Here is a 26668-nt window from a genome sequence, read left to right on the forward strand (position 1 = left end):
GAATAGGGGGTATTTAATTTGGACTGTACGCGAAATTTGACCGTGAAATCAGCAAAATAGGGGGTACTTAATTTGCACTGTCCGCGAAATTTGGATAACAGGGGGACTTGGGAAAATCCGGTAATTTTATGTCAATATTTAGAGTCACTGAAAAGAGGTGTTGGAAATTCTAGTTATTGAAAAGTGGTGTTGGAAATTCTAGTCATTGAAAACCACAAAAAACGGGTTGTTTTGGGCCAAATTTTGTCCTCCATTTTGCATGAAAAAGGGGGTAAATTTGATGAAAAATCATTTCAAAGGGGGTCTTTAAAAGATTTGGTAACTCTCATGATTGCCAACTTTTGTGTTGAGTAGGGGTACGGAATAGCCTAATGAATGTGGTCAAGCTTTTCCCAAATTGTCATTTGTCGCTAACATATATGCCTAATAGTATTCTAAAAACATTGTATTTTAATTGTTCACAGCAAAACTCAATGACCGTATCTTTCAACAACAAAATTGTAAAATGCATAGATAACAACCCATCATCCCATTTCTACACACCCTTATTATAAACAATACAGAGCACACAAGCAATCAAAATCGCGTATTATCAAATAGCATATGTGCGGCACAATCACGCGCCACGCACCCAACCCAACCACCCCAACACACCCTACACCCCCATGCACACGTACATGTATAAACATATAGGATCTTACCATCGCACGTCAACCCATCGCCAGTAAACCCATCATTGCATGCACATAAATAGCTTCCATCCGTATTAGTACATCCTGCATTTGGATCACAGCTATGCAGATTCATATCGCATTCGTTGATATCTAATAAACAGAGATGATGAAAACTATGATCTTATCAGGTGTTGCAGATAAAGATGCGGTTTCAATTTGAAGATATTATCTATCCTGCTATATGGTGCAATTGAAAATGTTATTGAAATCTTGAAAATGATCTAGACATCAAAAGAGGTGTTATACAGGGGGATACAATATCTCCAAATCTCTCTAACTCCAAATACATACCTTTACATTTTCTTCCACCAAACCCTGCTCTACACGTACACGTAAAGCTACCATCTTGATTAGCACACTCTTCGTTGACGTCGCAATCATGCGTTCCATCCGTACATTCATTAATATCTACAGCAAAATACAGATCGCAAAAGAATTAAGGTACTAATTATGTTCACCCCTGTACATCCCAAATAAAGACACTATTATGTCAAAATTAATTAATTGATAATTAAAGAAACGGTGATCCAAATCCCAAGGAAGGAAAATCAATGTTGCATGTTCTAATCAGTGGAAAGCAGTTCTTTTGTTCGAGGACGCTTTGGGTACAAATCAATGAAGCATCCAAATGAGCAAACAGCAACTTTTGAATTTGCATCTTTCTTAGGATTTCAGATCATCGCATTTCTTGACCGATTTCAACGAATGAGGTGCTAAAAACATTGTTTGAAATCGGTCAAGAAATAAAAACACGGTGAATCAAATTCCCAAGGAAGATTCAAATTCAAAAGTTTCAGAATACTCCATTGGGTGTTCTGTTGAATTGTACAAAGACGTTTAGAACATGTAAATGCAACTTTTGATTTCTTTCTTTTCGTGGGGTTTTTAATCAGCGTTTCATTAAACTCTAAACCGATTTCAATAAATGGGGTTCAGGTTATTTTGTCTTTGTTTATGATAAATTACACATGGGTGAACATAACTGGTACATTAAACTGTTTTGCTGTCTGTTTCATATGCTTTTTTTTGCACTTGTCATTTTGAAGCCTAACGGGGGTCATACCTGTCTCACAATTAGTACCCTCATACCCATCTTCACATTGGCATTGATAGCTATCTGTTTGGTCCATACACGTAGCCCCGTTTCGACACGGGGAACTGGAACATTCATCAACTTCGGCATCTAAATCAAAATATGAAATTAATACAGAAAAACCAATATCTTCAATTGAAAACTATAAAAAGCTGCGATATTCTAATCTAATGTTCCAAATCAATTCTAAATAATACGCAACTATAAGGCCATATACCTTGAAGTAAAATCATATACAGGGTGTATCAAAATGATTGGTACCGGACTATGTGACATTTTCAAAAATATATCAAAAATATAAAATTGCTAATTAATATAGTTTTTGTACTATAAATAGAAAGGGGCATATGTTAACTTATTGATCTATTAATCTGAAGTTGATAGGTTGATGCATCTGGGAGCTATTGTCATTTAAACGAAGATCGACGTAATCATGGTTTGACTTACACAACACAAGATGAATAGGTTCACTGCTTGAACCATTTATTGCATACATATTCTTCAATATCTCACCTCAGTATACATAACATACAATTGCTTTACAAGATAGTTCCTGAAGCCCCTGCCTTACGACTCTGGCAGTGTGAGGTGAAGCCCTATCTTGAAAAAACTTAACAACTGGGATGGGTCCATTTTGTAACTGCCCATATCAAATTTTGAAGCATTGCAAGTTATTGCATGTTTGCATGGGATACGCCTTGCTCTTAGAAACTGTCTCCTAAATCTTCTACAGGGTGAGTCAAAAAAAGTGCAATAGAGCAAAGAATCGATATTTATGTAAGAACCAAGTTGAATTTTCCCATTATTGAAAGTTTTTATAAATGGCACACTCAATTGTAACCTTCTGTGAAAAAATAAAGTAAATCTCAACTACCGTTTAATTTTTATGAGTCATTTTGCTGCGATACCCAATTTCATTATTTGTCCACGAGGTACCATGTATTTTGAATGAGAGCACACAATGCACGATAAAGGCACCAGCTCTGAAACTGACGTTAATTTAAATAAGGTTGATTGTTGCGTTATTTTAATTTCTTTTCTTTTTCTGTTCAAACAAACTTTCTAACATTACTGTAAGTCCTTCATACCTCACTCGACTCCAACTCCAGTTTTTTTTAATCCCAATATGTCCAACTAACTGGATATTTTGCAATTCTCTCCACTTCAAATTGCGCGCATTTCATTTCGACATTTGAAAAAACCCGCCTAAAAATGTGTATGTTTTTGATAGAGAATAAACATCTTTAAAGTAAAGGTAAAATGAAAATAACAACAAATAATGTTTCTTCTCCTTAAACAAGACCAAGGGCAATAACACTTTGGGTGCTCCATTTTATTTCAATGCCAATGAGGTTGAGAAAATGGCAGTTGTTCCAAATCTACCTTACACAGAGTGGGCTGACATTCAAATTTTAGCTGTCTCGTGGACAAACATTAAAATTGGGCATCGCTATAAAATGTGTCATAAAAACAAAACGGTAAATGCTAATTCCTTGAATTTTTTACACAAGGTCACTAATGGATATATCATTTATAAAATGTTTTAAAACCCAAAAGGTTCAACTCGGTTCTTAAATAAAAATGGATTATTTTCTCTATTGCACTTTTTTTGACTCACCCTGTATGTACTTCCCCATAGCTTCGTGTCGACCAGTGATTCTTAACTATGAATGCACTGACGTGTGGAATACTATTTTTGTTGAAACCTATTGAACTTGGTGTTTTCCGATCGCCTAAAATAAATGAGGCACCGTTTAATATATTGAATGACATACCATTCCAGCAGCCGAAAAGTGCATCCTTTTGATATGGATCTACACAAATGGGGTACACAAACGCCAGTGAAATGCTCTTAATGCGCCATTAACTTTGTATAATTATACTCACCACATTCAACGCCAGATTTCTTATTACCACTGCAAGATGAACCATAATTCAACTGGCAATCAATAAGCACATTCTCAGACCCCGAACATTGCAATCCACTCGCCACAATCTGTCCACGCCCTTTACTCTTTCTATCCAGGATTTGAACCCGGGTCTCGTCGGTGAATCCGAGTTGTCGACAGATGACAATCGCATCGTTTTGATCCCATTGGGTGTCGTGACAAAGAAACCCCCATTGGCTGTTAGCAAAAAATTCTAGGTATCCCTCTGAGTCCTGTCGTATTGCACCTAGTGTAATGATAAACGGTTGTTAGCGTAAAATTGTAGGTATCCATTTGAGTCATGTCGCAATGCTAGGTGTAGTTCACTAAGGGCAAAAATACTCCCAATATTCGACGTAGAATATTCGTTCAATAAGTATTCGTTATTCAGTCTATTTCAATTTATTTCCATCTTCTAACGTATGTTTGTTGACGGCAAAATATGGAAAAATGAATTATGTGTGATGTCGAATGTCCTTTGAACATAGCAATCGATCTTACGTCATGAAACATTCGTAAATATAATGGTAAAAGATTATATGACAAAGACGTGTTGCAACGAATATTCTACGTCGAATAAAAAGTATGCAATTGGCCTATGACTATTAGCGGTAGTCACGCCTTTCGACTATGACTTGATTGACGATGGCGACTATTTATTGTGTCTCCATAAAGCATAAATACAGAACGCTAACTTTATACTATATGTTTGATGTGATCATTTATTAGTTTTTCAAACAAAACATCATGTACAACCCATTTTTAGGCGTAAATAGCTAAAAGCGGTAACATGTTTATGTATACAGATGCTTTTGAGTAATTTTCAACTTTAATTTCCCCTTATTTACAACATTATTCACTTTCACAGCAATTTTTAATGCTTTTTCTGATATAAAATGAATCTATTTATGACAAGTTTGGTGGCGCTATTTAGTTACTGGAAATTACTCTTCCAAGCTTTTAATACAAATAATTCCTTTTATTTTTTAATGGAATATGTTTTAAAAATTTCTTTGTTGCTTGCTACACATATTCGATCTGTTTTAATGGCAGTATTGATTACATACCCCTTGCAAATTAAGAAATACGATTTACGATAAATAGCGCCACCTATTGTTTGAATTTTCTTAATAATGAAGCAAATTCTATATACATGAAACAACCGTGACTAAAATTGCTTTGCATCGTTGTAAATTTGGTTGAAATTGGTCTACTTAAAATGTGGTGTTTGCGGGGTGGTGGTAGGTTTAAGAGAGTTAAACTCCCATGAGTTGGTTTGCTAACTCAACCACCCCCCGAAAATGTCAACCCCCCCTAAATCAGCCGCCAAAGAAAATTTCAACCCAACCCCCTCCATAGTGTAAAATAAAATTTAACATTTGCCCGGTAAACACACAATTTCACCAGGGGAAATAGTGTAACAGTAAAAAAAAAGCCTGGTAAACACAATTTCACATTAGCATTAGGCTAAAAATAGTGCAACGTTGAAATTTGGCCTGCTAAACATAACATTTCATGTAGATACCTTGCGTATCCGTTGACGCACGAAGATCCGTGCTATACGTCCCCATGTTTTAATCTAACAGTATTTTGTGGTTTTATGTGTTTCTTTACATGTTGCTTGCACTGCACCATCCGTTGTTTACACTTGTCACTTAGTTACCACGAGTTTTTAATTGTCCTTTTCGGTAAATCCCATAAGCCTTTGCGAGAAGACTTGAAATGTCGTCATTTGACGTCACGCCGCCGCGCCGATGCGTACATATCGTTATTGCGCACTTCACGACTTTGAGATGCGCAGTACCGATGTTCACTAAACGATGTGCGCATCATGTCAAAAGACGACATCTTAGGTCTACTCGCACAGGCTTATGGGATTTACCGAAAAGGTCAATAGATTTCGACCTCAAAATAGTCGTCGTAGTCTTGACTATTTGGTGCCGCTAGTCGACTACTAACAAAGCTGAATTCAGTACCTTGCATATCCGTTGACGCCCGTAGATCCGTGCTATACGTCCCCACGCCAATCATGGTCACACCTGCCACGCGAAACCTGTATTCCATACCAGGAATCAGCTGATCAATTACAATCGAGGTCCTTGGTTCGGACCCAGATGCAACAAGGCCATTAGAGTCATACAGTTGGTAAGAGTAGCTAGTAATTCGACCCTTCCGATCTCCGCATGATATTGGTGACCATTGGAATGTTATACTGGTGCTTGCTGTCGACGAGAATTGTACTCCCAACGGTGACGCAGATGGCTCTATGGGTGCAATACAAATACACTGCTCAAATAGTATCGTTACATTTAAAGTCAGCATGATTTAAAATTCAAACGAGTATTGATCAAATCAATAAACACTAGTGGAAATATATAATGAGATTTTTTTTTAAAAAGCGATGAGAATATTAGACAAAACGATTAGAATTGAAAATTGTCTCATATATGAAACTTTAAGGTGGTACTACACCCCTTGATAAAATTTGTGACTATTTTTGCATTTTTCTCAAAAACTAATAAAACACTGGTAACAAAAGTTATGTATATTATAGGGGCAAGGAATCCAGTTACTACACTGAAATTTCAGTGACTCAAGACTAGTAGTTATTGATTTCTTGATCAAATATTGGTTCCCCCATTTTGACTGTAACTCCACAACTGTTGTCTGTACTGAAATAAAATTTTCAGTGCAGTTGTTGTAGTCCTTGCCCCTATAATATACATATCTTGCTTGTCACCAATGCGCTTTAATTTTTGAGAAAAATACCAAAATAGGCAAAAAATTGGCCAGGGGTGTAGTACCACCTTAAACCATGTGGGACTGATCGGAGCAGGCTTTCTCATCCAAATTGATGAGAAATGCTAATTATTATGTAAGCAACCTGTCACATTGTCTCAAATTTAAAAAAACAACACTATAATATACCCGAAACATACCCGATCAGTCCCACAGCGTATAAAGTTCCATTTTCAATTCTCATCGTTTTCTCAAATTCTCATCGCTTTTTGAAAGAATTCTCATTTTAAATTTCTCATTTTAGTGAAATTCGCCGAATGCAGCATTTCATATTGCGAATTTTGTTGAAATCATTTACTAGCATTGCAACGGTAAAGGGTCCGAAATGTTGCAGAAGTCCCTATACAAAGATTACTGGATGAGTATCAATGCGGTTCACAAAGCTCAAATTCTAGGCAAATTCGCTACATTATGACTTATGAGCACCATAATGCAAACTCATGGAAAGCACATTCTCTGTCAAACAATTACTTTACACCATCTCCCGACACACCCCAATTAATATTTACCCCGTGCGGTTATGCAGACCCTTCCAGACCAGTCTTGGAATTTTGCAATAATAATAATAATAATAATAATAATAATAATAATAATAATAATAATAATAATAATAATAATAATAATAATAATAATAATAATAATAATAATACTACTAATAATAATAATAACACTAATACTACTACTACTACTACTACTACTACTACTAATAATAATAATGTTAATAATAATAATAATAATAATAATAATAATAACAACAACAACAACAACAACAACAACAACAACAACAACAACAACAACAACAACAACAACAACAACAACAACAACAACAACAACAACAACAATAATAATAATAATAATAACACTTATATAATAATGATAATAATTATGATGATGATGATGATGATGTTAAATTGAATAATAATAATAAAAAGAAGAAAAAGATGAAGAAAATATTAATACAAAAAAGAATTAATGATTTAAAAGGTAAAATACATTTGAATTGATGAATTCATTTTAAGGGGTACTACGCCCCTGTGGTAAATTTGTGACTATTTTTGCATTTTCTCAAAAATAATAACACACTGGTAACAAAAGTTATGTATATTATTGGGGCAAGGAATCCAATTACTACACTGAAATTTCAGTGATTCAAGATAAGCGGTTCAGTATGATAGGAAATGGGGTACATCTTAGCGGTACCTTATTTCTTATCATTAATAAGGAACCGCTTGCCGTGGATCACTGAAATCACAAGTGTAGTAATTGGATTCCTTGCCCCTATAATATACATAAATTTTGTTACCATTGTGTCATTAGTTTTTGAGAAAAAAGAGTGTAAAAATAGACACAAATTTATCAAGGGGTGTAGTACCCCCTTAAAGTGTTGCAATTGTCATTTACATGTGCAGTATTAAAACTTGCATTGAAAGCATAAAATATTTTGATTTTCTCAGTCGTTATTGTTCTCAATCCTATGTGGGCATGTTTACTTGCCAGTTCATTTGTTATCGTTCGTAAGGGTCGACTGAATATCACGGTCTATCAAGTTATAACTAAAGTAACACGTAGAGATTATTTTGAGAATATTATGTGCATTTTACATGAAAGTGTGTCGATTTGACATTTTCTTCAAACAATTCAGAATTGTACATTGCCAAGACCATAATTATTTGGATTCATCATGAAATATGCATCAAGTACAACAAGCATGTTATAAATTCAGTGGCTCGTGAGATAGCTCCTGATATTTTAAGTTAAACAATCACAAAACTTGGGACTCTTAATGTTGAAGGCCAGGCCCATACGCAGGAGGGGGGGGGGGGGGGCGGGGGGTGCGACCGCACCTCCCCAAATTTGCAAAAGTATACAAAAAGTCCCACAATTGCAGAATTTGCGGGCGTAGCGAGCAAAAAAATCAAGTTTTGTACGCTTTTTTGGTCAAAAAAGTCCAAATTTGGAGAAGAAAGTCCACTTTTCACAAAATCGCACCCCCCCTGGGAAAAAAAGTCCACTTTTTCAAAATCAGCACCCCCCCAAAAAAAAAATCCTGCGTACGGGCCTGTTGAAGGCTATAGCCAGCATGCTGAGCATTAACAAGTGTGTATGTACAAAATGATGTAGGGCTAAAAAATATTATGATTGTCATTTCTAAAGATCTAAACTACTGTGAATAATGTTACAATTTGTATTTGTTAAAAATTTAAGTTTGGTCTGTGACTGCGACTTTGTGCTCAGTACAATAGTAATAATAATAATGATAAACAAAGATTTAATATAGCGCCCTATGCAACAAAGCCTCAGGGCGCTTTACAGAGAAAACATGCAAAGCTAAACCTATAAATATACCTTAAACTTTCACATGAAAGTCAACATAATAACATAAACAAGTATTTAATATTATTACTACAACATGGTAAAATAAAAAGCAAATAATAGAGGCAGAATTTAAAAATCAGTACAAGAAGGAAGTATAATTATTACAATGTACCAAGTAAAATACAAATTAAGTTTAAAAAATATCATAAAAACACATTGGTGATGTGACCGGAACATAAACATAAAAATGCGTGATAACCCAGGAGAGGAGAGGTTGCCAGCACTTAAACACTCTCAGCGAAGATCAACAGCATCTTGCTCCCATTGAATGTAATGTTGGGCTGGGTGATAAATGCACATTAATAATTTTGTAATACAGATGAACGGTATGCTTTATCATAAACTCATTAAATTTAGTTATGTAAAGCATATCAGGAACAAAGTTTTCGTAAAAAAGACAATAAATTGCTTTTTGAACTAAAAATATGACCGATAAATACGCCTATAGCTTCAGAACTATTAATCATGTCCACACTATTTTATTTAAAGAAAAAAAAGGAATTTAAAAGTTGCAGTTATTTCTATTGGTTTGAATCAGCGCGAAGATAAATGGCGGGTGTTTGCTTGTTTTTGCAACAATGTTTGCTTAATATTCCACTGATTGCTGTAAACTGCAACTTTTAACTTCAGGTAGTTTTCTTTAAAAAAAAAACCATTACTTTCTTGACACATATGGGCCTTAATGTTGACCTTCGACCTTTTTGCTATTAAACAGCTATTGGTAAGTAATCCCCCATTAATGAATGACCACTGTTCCAAAACGGTTGCTCGTATACCTTATTTTGGATAATGCATTCGAAGCAATATATATTTCTGCGCACTATGACACCTCATTTGTTGGAATGGTCCCAATATTGATTTGTTGTCGATGTCGCAGCATACATTTAAAAAAGTAATTACCCCTTTAAATAATGGCCATTGTTCTTAAACCGTTTATTGTATGCCATTTGGAATATGTAAAATGTGTAGCCGAAGCAGAATTTATATCTGCGCATTATGACACCTTACTTGTTCCAATGGTCCCAATATTGATGTCGGAGCGTACATTTTAATAAAAGTAACCCAAGAGTTGAAAGTTGCAGCAAAATCCTATTTACTGGTACACACCGACATCGCCTGGCTAATAATTATTTGATGCAGCAGAGATATTCAAATAAATACACGGGATCGATACACGTGAATTGCTATGCACGATTTTGATATCAGACGAAAATCTTCGGATACCGGGTTGGAAAATGATGAATATCTCCCGTAAATGATTTTTACACAAGAAACCAGATGTGGTCTCATAAGCTTGAAAATACGTGTTGAACAGATATGATAGTCGTTAGTTTGCGCTTTGAGAGAGTAGCTTGCGTCTTGAGCTGAAAAAGTGACCAAAATTCAAGATTTTAAATAGCGCAGCGTAGAACCTCGTGGAGGTAGTCTCAGGCCAGACTATATGTGGCTACCACGAACATACAGGATCGACTAGTGTCAGACCGACTGACACAAACTGGCTGTGTAGGAGACTATCGTAGAGACAGTCTATAAGCATATGACAATGGCGAATGTATGCTCGCTGACCGTACAGAGGTCAGTCACAGGCTAATGTCATATATTAGCCTTAGTCGGATGTCCTTCAGCCTACTATGCATTTAAAAACTATTAAACAGGTGGGAATACAATGGCCATCCGTGGCTGTGGATTCAACCTACCATGGCATTTTCTGCCATGAAGATATCGGCCGATGACACTGTGTGGTATTCAGTGTCCATTGAAGGAAATCTTTCAGTGGTAAAGTTAGATTCAAATTTTACTGATTGGGAGGTGTTCACAACAGACTGATGTAACCCTTGATCTTCTATTTCTTGTGACCTTCTTGGTCACAGAAAACATTGAATTTGTCATGTTTTAATAATTTATGGGATTAAGTAAACAATGACCACTTATGTGAATAATTTCCTCAAGAAAACTAATTCTATGAGAGCAGAAATATTTTCTTCTATGGACATTGAATACACGGCAATAGGACTTAGCTACAACTTTCAAATCTTGAGTTAATTTCATTTAAATGTACGCTGCGACTGTAGTATTGGGACCATCGCAACAAATGAGGCATCATAATTATCATAATTATAATTTGTACTGCATATTCCAAATTCGACATACAATCCACCGTTTAGAAATAATGACCATTATCTAAAGGGGGTAATTACTTTTTGGCAGATGTTTAACTCAAGCAACTCAAATTCCTATTGCCTTCAGTATCCATGGAAGGAAATGTTTTTGGCTCTGATTGGATTATTCTTCTTGTTTCATGAATTTGCAGGAGGTCAAAACATGTGATAATAAAAAAAATGTCATTTTTCACACCAATGGTCATTGTTTATTTAATTCCGTATTAAAACATGACAAATTCAATGTTTTCTTGGACCAAGAAGATCATAAGAAGTGGAAGACCAATAGAATTACATCTGTTTGTAAAACCTTCCAATCATGAAATTTGAATCTTGCTTTACCGTTGAAACTTACAATTGTAGGTTGTAAGTACCTTGCTGGTCTAAAATCATATTGAAATCTTCATGTTTCAATAATTATTTAAAATTACCTGAATAATGATCACTGATGTCCTTGGAAAGTGATTTTGAGAAATCTAATTTTTTAATTCCTTCAGTTAGATTTACCTTGTGAATAGGGCAAGTTTTACATGCAAATGAGTTGGTTAAAATATTAGGTATGATGATTAACATTTCAGAGGGCAATTTTATATGCCAGAATTGGGTTGTTTTTTGAATCACAATGTTGGAATGGGAATAATACAACCTACAATTCACCTGGGAACCTGGGAACCAAGGGAGAACAGTGCCAGTGCATTGATTGGTCACCCCAGGTTAAATAAGAAATAAATAAAATAAATAATAGAATACCACTAGTAAGATAATATAAAATAAAGCACAGAGGTATGTATGTTGATAAGCACATTGCCATATAATATAAACCACACATTTTCCTTGATTAACCCCATTTTATTTTCAAAGGTCACTCTCCAGCAATCTCTCCAGGTGTTTCAAGTAATGGACTTGGTTTGTTCTTTCATACATACTGGATCTCAATGATATGTGTTACAAGTCTCAAGTCCTGGGCTTGGGTTGTCCTTTCATACATGCTGGATTTCACTCAATAGACGCATGTTGAGGTTGGATTTTAGTTGTTCTTATATACATGTGATATTTCCATGCTTAACTCAATTTGGCCGAAGTATGAACTTGGGTGGGTTTTGTATTCATGTATTCTATTGTTATTGATTATCACATGTTTTGATTCCCTCCAAATGCATGAAACAAAAAAGAGAGTGAGCAGATTTTCTTCAATGAATGCTGAATACAAGGAAATAGGATTTCACTGCAACTTTCATATTGAGACCATTGCTGCAAACGAGGTGTCATAATGCGCAGAAATTAATTTTGCTTCGACTGGGGGAATTACTTGTTGGCAGGTTTCTATTTTCTTCATCCTTATGATTGCTTACTACCTTGGGCTTAATTGATTCACAAATCTAGGAGTTTGTTACGTAATGCTTTAGGTTCTAAAAATTAATGTTTGCAAAGTGAAAACAAGAATGAGTTCAGTCGGCTACATACACTTTTAGTAGTGTAGAGATACTTTTGTGCGCGGTATACAATACAATAAACCAACCGGTATTTCAGACTGACAGTTGAATATCCTATTCGAATTTTGTTTGCATGGAGAACTTTGTGCGTAATTATTAAATCATAATTAATTAATCCTCTCACACTGATGTCGACTCGTTCCAACAAATTGTCTTTAAAAATTTTAGATTTGTACATTGGTATCTTGAGATTTTTATGTTGGGCATTTAAGCACATCATATTCCCATAAACTTACCGGATTCATTCGTTGTTGCTGTAACATTGACTTCCAAGCTAGCACCTAAGGTATTGACAGCGTCTACGTAAAACATGTACGTGGAATATGGCAGCAGATTATCTACTGTTATAGATGTCTCTGTTGTACCGGCATAGAGGTTCTTGGGAGAGTTGTCCGTATGCAAACACTGGTCTTGTGTGACGAGTCTTGTATGGATGTTGAAGGTATCAACTCTGGCAGGTGGAGATTGCCAGGTGACATGAATTGATGTTGCAGAGAGAGCAGAGTGAGGTGAAGCAGATAAGTTGGTAACTTCACCTGGAACTGTAAATTACACACAATCTGGTTAAACATTTTGAAGAACAAGTCTGGCTGGAGAAGGAGGAGCATATATATGGAAAGGTTTCTATACAAAAACGATTCTCTTATAAACCATCTATGCGTAGTTTCCACCCGATACACATGGGCACACATCTTCGTCCAAGAGCTTCCAAGCAAGCAGTAAATTGTCTCTACACAGTCTTTGATTACACTACGCGGGTGAGTGCATAGCATCGTAAGAGCTATGTGAGCTTCTAGCTCGAAAATGGGCCTCTGTGATTGGTGTTTGTCAAAACCTGGAGTGTTCCCTTCATTTTTTATATCGAATGAATTTCTCAATTGGTCAACAGATTCGCAATTCAATGTTATAATGCGAATGTGGTAAATCAGTTGAAAACGACCTATCCCAGCAAAAAACCTCAAGTCTTCCTTGCAATATTTTTTCAAATAATATTTTATGTCATTAAATGAAAGAGCACACGTATATTGTCCATATACTAGCCTCATTAGAATGAGCATTGGTCAATTCTCTTTAAATTGCGAATCTTGTGCAAAAAGTCACTATTTTTTTCTGTTTTGTCATACGGTAGTAAATTCTATGAACTATGACTTTGCTAAAGATAATGAAGAAGACTAAGAAGAGAAGAAAGAAGCCAAAGATGGATACGAAGGAAGAGGAGGAGGAGGAGACAATGCGAAGGTGATGGTGAAAGAAGAATATAGAGGAGAAGAAGAAGATAGAGAAAAAGAATAAGGATATGACGATGATGATGAGGCCTAAAACGATTTGTATTGCCCTATGGTTGATAAATTTGAAAATTATTATAACTAACTTCATACGTACTTGTTAATATTGTTGAAACTGTGACGTCATTACTATATACTCCGACTCCTGCGCTTGTTTTAGCAGCGACGCGAAATCTGTATTCAATTCCTGCACTTAGGTTACTGATGGATCCACTACGGCCTGTAACATCGGCTGCGATTACGTCACTACTCCCATCATGCCTTAATTCATAATGATAGCCATTGATGTGGCCTCGTCTATCACCACAAAGAACTTCGCTCCAACTAAAATCCAGGGATGTAGTGCCTACTGCTGTGGATAGCACTGATTGGGGTGAACCTGTGGGCACTATTGAAAGTAAGGAAAGAACAAGGACCATGAACCATGATGATCTGATGTAGTTCATTATGCTGTGGATTGCACTGATTATTTTTACCTTTTTTATTTACATTTTTGGGCATCCGTTTAAAAACAGTTTTTAAAACTCATTTGAGTGGAATTTTTATTCTTGTATTTTAATGCCAAACATTTTTTTATTTAGATGGTATTCTGAAACAAACAAACAAAAAACTCGCTGTAAAGAGTACTTGGTTATGATATGTAACTACTTATCTTGATATACCTTAAAAAAGGGCCCTATACATATTTTTACATTTGCTTGAATAAACATGGTAACTCCTAGCTACGGTAACTCGTGGTACAGTTTATGCGCGTAAAAAGATGGAAACGAATTAAGTAATAAACACATTTACAAATTTTCAATATTCCTGTAGCAATTTAAATCAACAACAAAAAACATGAAACAAAACCTTAATGAAGCTGTGCAAAGAAGATCCAAAATGTAGATTTGCCTTTCATAGTTTGCAAAAAAAATGGTAACTAGTAGCTACGGTAACTCGTGCTACAGTTTGTCCGTCCACAAAGATGAAAATGAATTAAGTAATAAATACATTTACAATTTTAAAAAGCATCATAGAATATATAACTTTAGATATTCCTGTAGCAATTGTAGGTTTTTTTCTCTCAAAAAGTAACAAAATTAGTATTTTTCAAAGAAAATTCCTGGTAAATATTAACTAACGTAACTGCAAAACAACATACAGTCGTCTTAGGGCATTTAAATAAAGGCACTTAATTTAATGCCCACGTTACCAGATGGGCGCTGACATTACAGCGTCTGGGCAGGATGTCAGAAGACCACCCTTGGCACAGCGGGTGGTCTTCCTGTGTATTTCAATTGGAAACGCGGGATGCATGTCCAAATTTTCGAGCAAATTTGTCGTTTTTTTGCAACTCAAGTTGTAGTATTATTGTAAGAATTTCCATCGATAACTATTTCTTCCGTCGATCAAAACTTTCAAAATTTAGTTCTTGAAAACATACTAAAAAAAACAGAATCCCCCAATGTATAATTAAGTTGCCTTCAAATTTTCAGCAATTATTTGTCTGAAAAATTACTGTCTCTTAGCATTGTAGCACATCTACTGATCACTTGGTGGTCTTGGTATGCCAGCGCCCATGGGTCACGTGGGCATTAAATTTAGTGCCTTTTATTTAATACCCTAACTGACATAATTTAAATTCACCTCTTTTTCGTTTGCTACTGTAGCAAGAACAACAATATACATGAAGCAATAAATAACAAACAAAAAATACTACAAATTAATCCAGCTCATAAGCCAGCTCGAAGAAATGTTTCTTGAGCAAGGATTTGAATGACTTGTCACTTGATCGACAAGCAACTGCGAATAAAATTGGGCAGACTGTTTCATTATGCGTGGGGCTGCCATAGAGAAGGCACGATCACCCATGACCGAGATGATTTAGGTTGAACAAGCAGCATTTTATTTGTAGAACGAAATCGGGGCGAGAAGGGTTGTAAAAGTCAAGACGTTCATATATGGGAGAGCAGCATAAGTTTGTATTGGAGCCAGAAGGAGAGATGTGCTCAGAATGTTTTGTGCGAGTGACCAGTCTTGCAGCGGTATTTTGTTTAAGTTGCAATCTGTGATTATGATCTTTTGGCAGTCCAAACAGAATGGCATTACCCATGTCCAAGCGAGATGACACAAAAGTGTGGACCAATTGTTCTGTGGCTTGTGGGCTTAGGTATCTTCGAATCTTTGTTTATTTGGAATTCCCCATTTACAGAGTGACTTTTTAATAATGTTGGTAATTAACCCTAACGCCCCAGTTGCTTTTTGGCGAGGGGAAGGAAAGAGGGAGGAAAGAAAGAAAGAAGAAGGAGATAATTTTTTTCTCGGGTGCGGTTTTGAACCCCCGACCCTTCGGGTGCCACGCCCGTGCACGGGCCTACCTTGCCACGGGGGTGTAGCTTGCCCGGCCAAGCTTTCCGTCGCCATATGACTGTTAGCATGATGACGCAATAGCATCACGTGGGATACCTGCTTATGCCTACGCTTTCTGAATTGATGTTTTTTTGATGTTTGGTACGGTTAGGGTTAAAGGTGGGTGCCCTGATTGACAGCCTTATCACCCACATTACCCCTTCATCTGTTGAAAGTTCATAATTTTCTCATTAACTTATTGAAATTAGGTGTTCCACATCGGTATATTTCCAGAGTAGGCATTATTCGTTGAAATCAGTCAAAAAATAAAGACACGGTAATCCAAATCTCAAGGAGGATGGATGCAAAATCAACAGTTGCAGATTACTCCATCGGATGACCTATTGATTTAGGTACACAAAGTATTTTCGAACAAGCGAAATATAGCGCCGTGCTTTCCATTGTTTAGAGGTTCATTCTCCGATAAAGTGTTCAAGTTTTGTCTCAGAAATGACAAAATATCAACCATGAAAATTATTCTGAATTGTATAAGCTTTAATAGTTTCAGAACACGAAACGATGCATGGGCGATTTTTTAACAATAGGTGTTTGAGCAAAATAACCTGTCGGCCTACGTATTGATTGTAACGTATCAGTGGTAACGTATCTGTTAATATCGTTCCCTCTCTCTCGATCATTCCTCTCCTTTCCCATAACTGGTGCTCGCGATCATATTTCAAATACGCATACAAAGAGGGCTACATCATTTATATTGAGCCAATCAGAGATGGGGTAAGACGCTACTGGATGTAGATTGGACATGACCGTGATTGGATGTTCATTGGGAACGTAGCATATGGTAGCCCCAATTGATTGTCGAAAGATTCAATGTATTCATAGGCAGAACCTTATGATTTTCAGCCCTTATAATTAATAATTATAGCTTACCAGCAGCTCTTGTCGTTCCCTCTCTCGACCGCTCCTCTCCTCTCACATGGCTACTGCTGCTCGTGGTCACAAACACATTATATTTCGAAAACGCTTGAAGACCACTGATAGTAACTTCGGTGACAGTGTGGGGGTAGGCCCCATAGCCTTGGCGTACAAAATCAGTGCTGTAACAACCGTCTTCTTCAAGTGGGATATATTCCACGATATAATTATGTACAGCGGTCTGGGGTGTGGTCCATGTAACTTTGAGTTCAGAGGAAGATATGCCTCGTACCACCTCCAGATTACTGACAGGTCCTGGCTGAGAGTGTACTGCAATTAAACATACGAAAGGCAAATGATGAAACAAGACAACAATCATAAACAATACGAACAAAAAATAATTTCGTGCAAGGCTCTTTTCCCGGGGGGGGGGGTACTCAAGTTTGGTTTTGGTAGGGACGTGCCGCTGAGATTTTGGAAGTAGACCCATAAATATACCAATTTTTCAAGAAATTTGGACCCATTGATATACCAAAAGTCAAAATTTTCGGCCGAATTTACCCAAAATTTTCTTAGTTTTTACAAATTTTCCCAAAATTTTGGGGAAATTTTGGCTAGATTAAGGAAAAATGGGGCTGTTTTCTGAAACAATTGAGAAATTTATTAAAAAGGACCCATTCATATACCAAAATAGGCTTTGAAAAAGGGGTCATTGATATACCAGAAGGCTGAAAATGCTACCCATGTTTGCGGCACGTCCCCGTATGGTCATTTGTACTGAGTACCCCCCGGGGCTCTTTTACCCTAAATTGGCTATTCGGTATGGCAAATAGATGCAATTTGAAAAGTTTCGATTTGTAATTTATGTATTGACACTTAATTTTCATCCTAAAATTCTCAAACGGTTCAACAATTAAACCCAAATTTTATTATGTTCACAAGAAAGAACAATGATAGTATTATAAGCATGATAGGTGAAGGGATTTTTAATTGGCAAAACTATAGCTAAACCTGCAGCCAGGCTATTACGGCGTCATCGATGTCTTGCTTTCTTCTTAACATAATGCACTAAACCGACCCACCGGAACCACATTCACATGTTGCAAACACACCCCTACGTGCACAAACCCTTTACATCACATTCACATGTTAGCAGCTCGGTCCTCTGTTGGTCAGATTGCTTACTTTAATTATCGACAATCCTACCGACAAAAGTCCTCGAAAAATCATTGTAGCTCTAAACGGTGTTTATTCAGGATCTCGAATTGTTCTTGAATGTATTAAACATGTTCTAAATAAATGTTGTCAGCTATGGCACGATTTATAGGGGTGGGGTGGGGTTAGTATTCAGCTTTTCAGGCTTCGCACACATTCACGTCCTCTATAGAATTCCTTAAAATTTTACTCTGGGGCAATTATTGAGAGCATGTGGGATATTTTGCCTAAACTGCACAATTCAAGCGTTTAGATTCTAAACACTTTTTTGTAACACTTATGAAACGTGTCACAGTATTTATTTTATAACAGTCAACACCATGTTTAGAAACCTGTAACACTTATTACACACTGTGACACGTTTAGTTTCTACCGCAGTCAACACCATGTTTAGAAACTAAACACTATAAAGTTTAGTTGACCTGGACACTATAGTGTTTAGTTTCTAAACATGCTGTTCAACACATGACATGTTTAGGACAATGTGTTTAGCCAAGAAGTGTTTAGGAATTTCAATCACATACCTAATCTTGAACATGTGACATTTAATGTGATTTTCATTCCTACACCATTTTTCGTAAACTATGATCATGTCATTAATACACTGCCTAGTGCTAATTGCTGTAAACAAACATACAAAAACTTACATTTTCTTTGTCATTTTAATAATTAACCAAATTTCAGAAAACACATTACTTCCTTCAACCATTTCCATGTTTTACCACATTTGTTTTCAGAATTTTTACCATAAAACAGTGGTAAAAATTGTTACAATGTATCAAATATGAATGTCATTAAATAAGGAACACTATGCCACCATACAATTTATCTGACAATATCCTTACAATATGCTAACATGCATAATTAAATATCCACAAACATGCTCATGAAAATATCAGAATAGTCACAATTTCAAAAATGCAATACTTAATTCACAAAATCAACTTTAGGCCAGGTGACCCCAAATTTTCTCATTTTGAAGGGTAAATGAAATCAGTTATATTAAGGAGGCTGTGTACTCTCAGACATACATGTAGTAAAAGTGCAATAACTTTGTAATTATTCGCGCAAGACATAAAAGTATACATTTTTATGAAGGCAAGACATCAATAAATCCTAATATAAATACAGATTTGGGGTAAAAACAACAATTATGAAGAAAATCACACAAAAAGTGAGTTTTTGGCAATATTTGTTAGGTACATCATGACAAAAAAAACACTCTTTCCAAAATATTTTATTTTGTTTTTAGCTCAATCTTGAGGCTCCATTCCAAAAACAGTTTTTTATTTTTTTTGATATTGGCCTTATTTTTTGAGATATTGACCATATAAGGCATCAAATTGAACTTTTTAAAATTCACAAACGCCTATTTGCACAAAATGATGCCTAAAATCGGAAATAGACCAAAATATAAAAACATGAGAAAACCGTTTCTTGAGTCGATCATGCTTTTTACGATGATCATATTTGCTTACCTATAGATGCTGTATTTATTGAGTTATCGTGTACCTAAATCGTCATTTTACCGAGAAAATGAACATTGAAATAATGGCCGCTGAAGTTTAAAGTGGTAACATTTTGCACTTTCATCGAATCTCGCAGGAGAATGCGGCAGTTTTTATTTTTCTACCTTACATTACATAAACATCGAGTAAATTCACGGCCCCTTGAGAAGCTAAAACGGAGCCATTTGACCACTAGGTCTTTGTGCTTTTAAAATCTGTTTTTGTTTTACATTGTATTACGAGTTCAAAATAAGCTTCTAAAACATTTGTTCTTATGTTTGACTTTTTTTATTATGGTTTGAAATCTGTTTGGTTTACGGTGTATTATGAGAAAAATTATGAGAATTAATAATAATGATCTACAAAAAAGGTTAACTTTAATTGATGAGGATTTTAAAATGTATTTTATTTTGTTATATAGTGTATAATATGAGGGAAATTGTGATAATTGAAAATAAAGATCAAGAAAAAAAGTAAATCTTATGTTTGACATTAATTTATGAGACCTTTAAAGTCTACTTCTTTTGTTTTTCATTGTATTATGATGACAATTGTGGGAATTGAAAATAATCATCTAAAAAACTTATACTTTTGTTTGACTTGTTTTATTAGGGTTTGAAAATATGTTCTTTTGGTTTACGTTGTATTATGAGAAAAACCTATGAGAATTAAACATAAGGATCTAGAAAAAAAGTTATTCGTATGTTTGACATTGTTTTAAGAAGGTTTTAAAATCTATTTCTGTTGTTTTTCATTGTATTATGAGAGACGTTTTGAGGAATTAACATAAGTATTTAAAAAGTTTTTCGTATGTTGTATTATGAGAAACATATGAGAATTAAAAATAAGGATCTGTGTTCTTATGTTTAACTTCGTTTTATGACGGTATTTAAAACCTATTTCTTTTATTTTACATTGAATTATGGGGAAAATTATGAGAATTGAAAATAAGCATTTAAAAAGTTATTCTTATGTTAGACTTGGTTTTATTAGGCTTTGAAAATCTATTTATTTTGATTTATATTGCATTATGAGGGAAATTCTGAGGATTGAAAATAAGGATGTAGAACAAACAAACTTATTCTTTTGTTTGATTTTGTTTTATTAGGGTCTATAAATCTAATATTTAGTTTTACATTGTATTATCAGATAATTGTTATACGAATTGAAAATAAGCATCTAAAAATATATCGTATTTTTGACTTTGTTTTATTAGGGTTTGAATAACTATTTCTTTTGTTTTACATTGTATTATGAGGGAAATTATAAGAATTAAAAATAAGCATTTAAAAAAGTTATTCTCATGTTTGACCTGGTTTATGAGGGTTTCAAAATATATTTCATTTGTTTTACATTGCATTATGAGGGAAATCATGAGCTTTGGAAATACGCATGTAGAACAAAGTTATTCTTATGTTTGAATCTGTTTTATGAGGGTTTCAAAATCTATTTCTTCTGTTTTACATTGTATTATGAGCAAAATTATGAGTATCCGAAATAATTATAGGAGAAAATCTTTGTTTTTTGTAACTTTCAAAGTCGGTTTTTAATTACGAGAGAAATTATGAGGAGTTGAAGGAAGCATGCAACTCAAAAGAAATTTTGTTTCAATTTGTTTTTTGATGCTTTCAAAAGGTAGACTTTCAAACGCTAGATCTTATATTATTATGAATTGTGTATTGTGTGTTATGGAAATGAACTATTGACCGGTCACGTGCGTCCTGATCACACTGCGCAATCGCAACATTCCACGTAGATCCATTCTGTATATAAAACAAATATTGACTGTTTTATGTCCGGGACATGGTTAAAATTAGAGGCCCGCGATCATCTTAAAACCATGCTATGACCCTTGGCTGCACCTCGGGTCATTGCATGGTTTTGAGATCACCTTGGGCCTAAAATTTAAACATGCCCCTCATAGCAGTCAATATTTGTATTAATGGCTCACATTATTATGATGCATTAGAGTTTCTTTTCAAAACACGTCGGTGTTTTTGTGTGTTTTTTTGGGGGGGTCATAACATACAGTAACTTTTTCTTACCTTGTATTGCCACTGCCATAATCAGACTGGCTACAAACGACAACCTTGCCCGCCATCTCACCATGGTTGTATGCACTGAAATAAACACAATTAAGATACAATCTAGTTATGAAAAATATTTTGAATCATTTTAATACGATGCTTTTTTCTTGGGAAGACACTCCAACATTTTTTGTATTGAAAATCAAAAGGGGTTTTAAGGTAATAATTTCTTTAAATGCACTGGGTGTGGGCATCTTTTGAATTTGTTCGTGGTACATTTGTGCATAATTTGTCATTTTTTATATTGTTATGTGATGCTATGTTAAATTATGTTATGTTATGTTATGTTATGTTATGTTATGTTATGTTATGTTATCAACATGTTTAACTCAAATGTTCAAAGTTACCCGGAAGTGTTAACATTCATAATTATGTTGAACGCGTTAAGAAATAGTGTGCAAGTGTAACAAGAGTGCCAAAAATGTAACATTTCATAGTAGGCCTACGTGTTAATAAAACTGTTAACTGTTAAGATTTCAACAAGTGTTTGAACAGTGTTGCCCAATGTGGTTTATATTATTTATTACTTTGTGCAGTATATGTCCCATGGCTATACCCCATGGTGAAATTTTTATTTCTTTTTTGACTAAGTTTATAGTAATTTTTATATACAAAATTTATACATAAATTAATTATGTCCTCACATATGATATAGCACTGAAAGATTTCCTCATGATGATATGAATATATAGCCTGCTTATATGTGTAGGCCTACACATGCGCATGTCCTCGTTTTGGTATAGGTATATAGGCCTGTACCAAGTAGGCATATCTATGTACGGAGTGTGAAGGCCTATGTTATAGGGGTGTGTGAGTAGTGTGTTTGCTTAACTAAAGAATGTGTATTTGTAATTGGTGGTTTGGTAGTATTTGTGAACAGCACGCTGTAATGTTGATGATGTTATTTTGAATTACGAGTTTATTCATACCGTATAGAATATAGTATAATAATAATAACAAGTATCACCAACTCACCCGGTACGTCTTCCCTTAGTCTTATATTATTTTATCCAACAACTTTAGCAAATAGTTTTTGTTAATTCCCGTAAACAGAACATTCCAATTATTAAAATATCCAAATATATCCCATGATATATTCCTCAGCAGTAATTAAGCGACCATGTTGATTTTATTTTCTACACTTGAAGTTAACCACTACAATGCATGGGCGTCTGATGTAAGTATTACCAATACCAAGTACAATTACCAAGTTTAAACCAAGTACTTTTTATTAATAGCTGCCGCGTATTGAAGTCAATGCGTATCAAATGCGGCAATCTCGTGTTAGACGACTTGTGACGTCATACAAGCTGTATACTAACGTAACCGTTGTATTTATTCCGTAAAACCTACCTGTCACAGTGTCACTGGTGGTATAAGACGAGAATGAAACTATTTGCGCTAATAGTACATACACTTTTAAACCATTTTTATACCAACTTGGTCAACAGTTAGACCACAAGAATGTAATTTGTACACCTTTTTGACCACAAAATGGGTAAAATTGTTAACTTCTTTTGTTATTCGGTGCAAACATTACAGCAGTGCCTCGGGATCAAGAATTATCCAGTTTAGATTTTATAATAATCAGATACCATGGATACAGTCTACAGTTTAAATCATAAGCTTATACAATTATGTACAATGTTACTTGTTACTTTTAGTATTATGTATGACATACATTTAAATATTAAACTCCATTTCTTTAAAAAAATATTAATATCGTACATGTCGTAAGTCATTGTTATTGAAAATCTCTATTGTTTTTCTTTTATTCTCAATTGTTGCATGGTGCCTTTAATTATTTTCATAGTGCAGTGGGGAAAATGTTTGGTTTTTTTTTCAGGTGAAGTCCAACCCCTCCCCCTCTCCCTATAGAAGTCATGACTTTAATCCCACACACAGAGATGTAGATTCCAAATGGAGTCACCCATTCAGGTAATCCCATCTGAAATTCACACTCCCTGTTTAGAAGATTAAGGTCGTAGGCATGATAGGGGTAATATATTTACTTTTTTAAAGTGTTTGTGCCAATGGTTGTGGGGAAATTAGCCGTAGGCCCCCGGTTCCGGCAATCCGTGTATCGGCGGGTAGGCCTACTCATCATGCTCATGCTCGGTGAATTTTAAGAATACCCCCTTTATCGCCCATCAACAATGCCCTTTTTTTCGCTAAAACACGAACGACATTTTTAATAACATACTCCTTTCTGACTATTAAACGTATATAATAATCAATAGATGTGATGTGATGTGATGTGATGTGATCATGTGATGTGATATGCGCCTATAACGGAATAATGAAACTCATATGGGCTTGTATATACATGGGATTCGTAAATGAAAATAATGAAACTACGATGACATGTGAAATAAAAGCACCGTTTTTCAGCTTGACGAACAAGTGATATAAAAATTACCCTTTCTGTGTTTCGCGAATCGCGTTTCTTTATCTAAAGATAACCCCTAATTTCGCGAAATGTCCGACGAGCATGGGTACCGTACCCGCGGATACACGAAGTGCCAGAACCAGGCGTAAGCAGCGAAGGTACAATTCTCGCCCGGCAAAACAGGAATCACCCAGAAACAAAACAGGGGGAAGTGATTGTAACCCTGGATTGTAACACTTACAGCTTCCTGGATCTCATCTGGAAAAGCCCAACGTCTGGACCCTGTCTGGACCCTGTCTGGACCCTGTCTGGACTAGTCTTGTATAAGGCCAAGAAAACTTCCTGACTCCATCTATTCACCTCTTTCTTCCTCTTGCCCTAGTTCCAATAACCTTAATTAGTATACTCAAATTTAATTAAAGAGTGAAAATTGATATTGTAACCTTTGGTATGCGTATCTACAAGATATCTTTTTAAGGTTAGCAGCTATATAAACTGTTGCGATTTGGTAGTTCACAGCATCTTGCGAATGGTGTTGAATCTTTGGCAAAAATTGCATTGCTCATTTCATAGTGAGTGTGTAGAAGAATTCAAATATCACAGATACTTTTGTAGGTCCTGTGGTTCTTGAGTTATATGTTGTAAAGAGGGCTGAAACAACAACACTTTTGTAAAACGTTATGCATAACTCATTAACAACAATAGATCAAGCAAGTTTTGATTTCTAGAATGAACTTTTGCAAAACATCAAATTCTAATTTTTTGATCATTTTGTTTTAGATAATGACAATCGATTTTTTTTTGGCTGCTGCGACCAAAAATACCTCGTCTATCCTTAAGATATAATCAAGAGGAATCAGGAAGCGCTATAATCACATAACCAAAGTTTTGTTTCTGCGCCATTCCTTGCCGGCCGAGCATTAAACTTTTACTGCTTATAATGCATACAGTTCACTTCACCACAACCCCTGACACAAACATTGAAGGAAAAAAAGTATATAGATGAATACATTAAATATAACTACGGTGTTTGGTATACATGTTATTACTTAGCCGATCTTATAACGTACCGTTGCTAACTAGTTTAGGCACAAGGATTTAGTTGATTTATATTTATTGAAAATTGCATTTTAAATAATAAATATTGAATTGCATTTTTTTTTATAAAAAAATAAAAATAGTCCTGAAAGAATAACGCTTTTACATGCTAGGATTTTTATGTATTCCAATTTTTTGCATCGATGATATTTCTTATTTCAATTCCACTCTAGGCCTATAGCTTGAGAAATATTAAAACTGGATTTCTGTCAGACAGGTAACAACTAATTTAAAAAAATAAAACTACGGAAAATACAACGGCATTGTGGCACCTAATTTGCAAATTGAACAATTAATATAATCACAGATTTTGTTACATTTAAATATAATTCTTTATCTAAAAAACGTGCTGGGTCTAACAATATGAGATCTTTTCTTTGACTATTCTTTCATCGTCAAATCATTTTCAAATTAACAATTAAAACTTTTAGCCAAAGTTAATTTAACACATTTTTCCTGAAAGCAGCTATGAATTCACTACACTTTTTCTTTCAATAAAAATGTATTTATACTAAATCGCCTTTTCAGAAAATCGAATCGCTCACACGCTCAGTGTGTAAAAACGACGCTATTGTTTACATACTGAGCATGCGTGCGATTCGTTTTTCGACAAAAGCGATCGAGTATGAATTCAGCTTTATTCATATTATAGGGAGGTCATAGAATGCCAATTATTGAATGCAACTAGACGTAGGATGTGTTTGTGGTTACGGTTCAAGAAATTTATTGAAAAGTTTTAAAATTTTTCACTTAGTTGAGTTTCTTTTCTTTACCTTAGGCTATGTCGACCCCATTGAGTGCTGTGACGTAAGATAATGACTTAATAAGGAAAATATTTAACATTTGCGCCCTCTCATTTAATATATATTTTAACTTTTAGGGGGGGGGGGTGTCACACCGCTTGCCATATCCCTTTTTTCGGTTGCGTGATTTTTTTTTCTCATGCAAAAATTTGATCTTGCGAGTACTACATTTTAAGCATTTTTTCAACCTTAGGCCTGAACAAAATACAAGTTCTTGACTTCATTCTAATAATTGAGGTTTACTGGGTGGTAGCTTCTTTTTATTATTGTGATTATTTTATTTCAGAGTAAATGTGGGTATTAACTGAGTTATTATTATTAATTAATTAATTAATTATTTTTTTAATTAATTAATTAATTAACTAATTAATTAATTAATTAATTAATTAATTAATTAATTAATTAATGATTAATTAATTAATTATATTAAAGCCTTTTA

The 26668-nt window shown here is 34.9% G+C and overlaps 2 protein-coding genes across 2 annotated transcripts in view; both read right to left on the bottom strand.

Moving 5' to 3' along the window:
- LOC140138976 (uncharacterized) overlaps window positions 1-13106 on the bottom strand; it is a 43609-nt gene extending 30503 nt beyond the window's left edge. The window contains exons 1-6 of the mRNA XM_072160760.1: window positions 12819-13106; window positions 5732-6019; window positions 3715-4002; window positions 1798-1917; window positions 1026-1142; window positions 702-824 (exon numbers count right to left, since the gene is read on the bottom strand). Coding sequence (XP_072016861.1) covers window positions 702-824; window positions 1026-1142; window positions 1798-1917; window positions 3715-4002; window positions 5732-6019; window positions 12819-12894 — 1012 coding nt within the window. The 5' untranslated portion in view covers window positions 12895-13106. The remainder of the gene's footprint in view (window positions 1-701; window positions 825-1025; window positions 1143-1797; window positions 1918-3714; window positions 4003-5731; window positions 6020-12818) is intronic.
- A 40-nt stretch (window positions 13107-13146) lies between these two features.
- Window positions 13147-23229, bottom strand: LOC140138987 (neogenin-like). Its single transcript, XM_072160770.1, has 5 exons — window positions 22915-23229; window positions 21898-21972; window positions 17145-17459; window positions 13966-14256; window positions 13147-13172 (listed from the first exon to the last, which is right to left on the bottom strand). The coding sequence occupies exons 2-5, from the start codon at window positions 21959-21961 to the stop codon at window positions 13147-13149; spliced, it is 696 nt and encodes a 231-aa protein (XP_072016871.1). The 5' UTR covers window positions 21962-21972; window positions 22915-23229.
- Window positions 23230-26668: the final 3439 nt, after the last annotated feature.

This window comes from Amphiura filiformis, chromosome 2 (genome assembly GCF_039555335.1).
Source record: "Amphiura filiformis chromosome 2, Afil_fr2py, whole genome shotgun sequence".
Classification (NCBI taxonomy): domain Eukaryota; kingdom Metazoa; phylum Echinodermata; class Ophiuroidea; order Amphilepidida; family Amphiuridae; genus Amphiura; species Amphiura filiformis.

What these genes read in the sequence shown, in the direction of transcription:
- LOC140138987 (XM_072160770.1), bottom strand. Translation starts at nt 21,961, where the DNA reads ATGGTGAGATGGCGGGCAAGGTTGTCGTTTGTAGCCAGTCTGATTATG. An exon ending in GGGAACGACAAGAGCTGCTG is followed by an intron (nt 14,257 to 17,144) that starts GTAAGCTATAAT and finishes TACTTTCAATAG; the next exon opens with TGCCCACAGGTTCACCCCAA. An exon ending in AGTTTCAACAATATTAACAA is followed by an intron (nt 13,173 to 13,965) that starts GTACGTATGAAG and finishes CTCCTTCTCCAG; the next exon opens with CCAGACTTGTTCTTCAAAAT.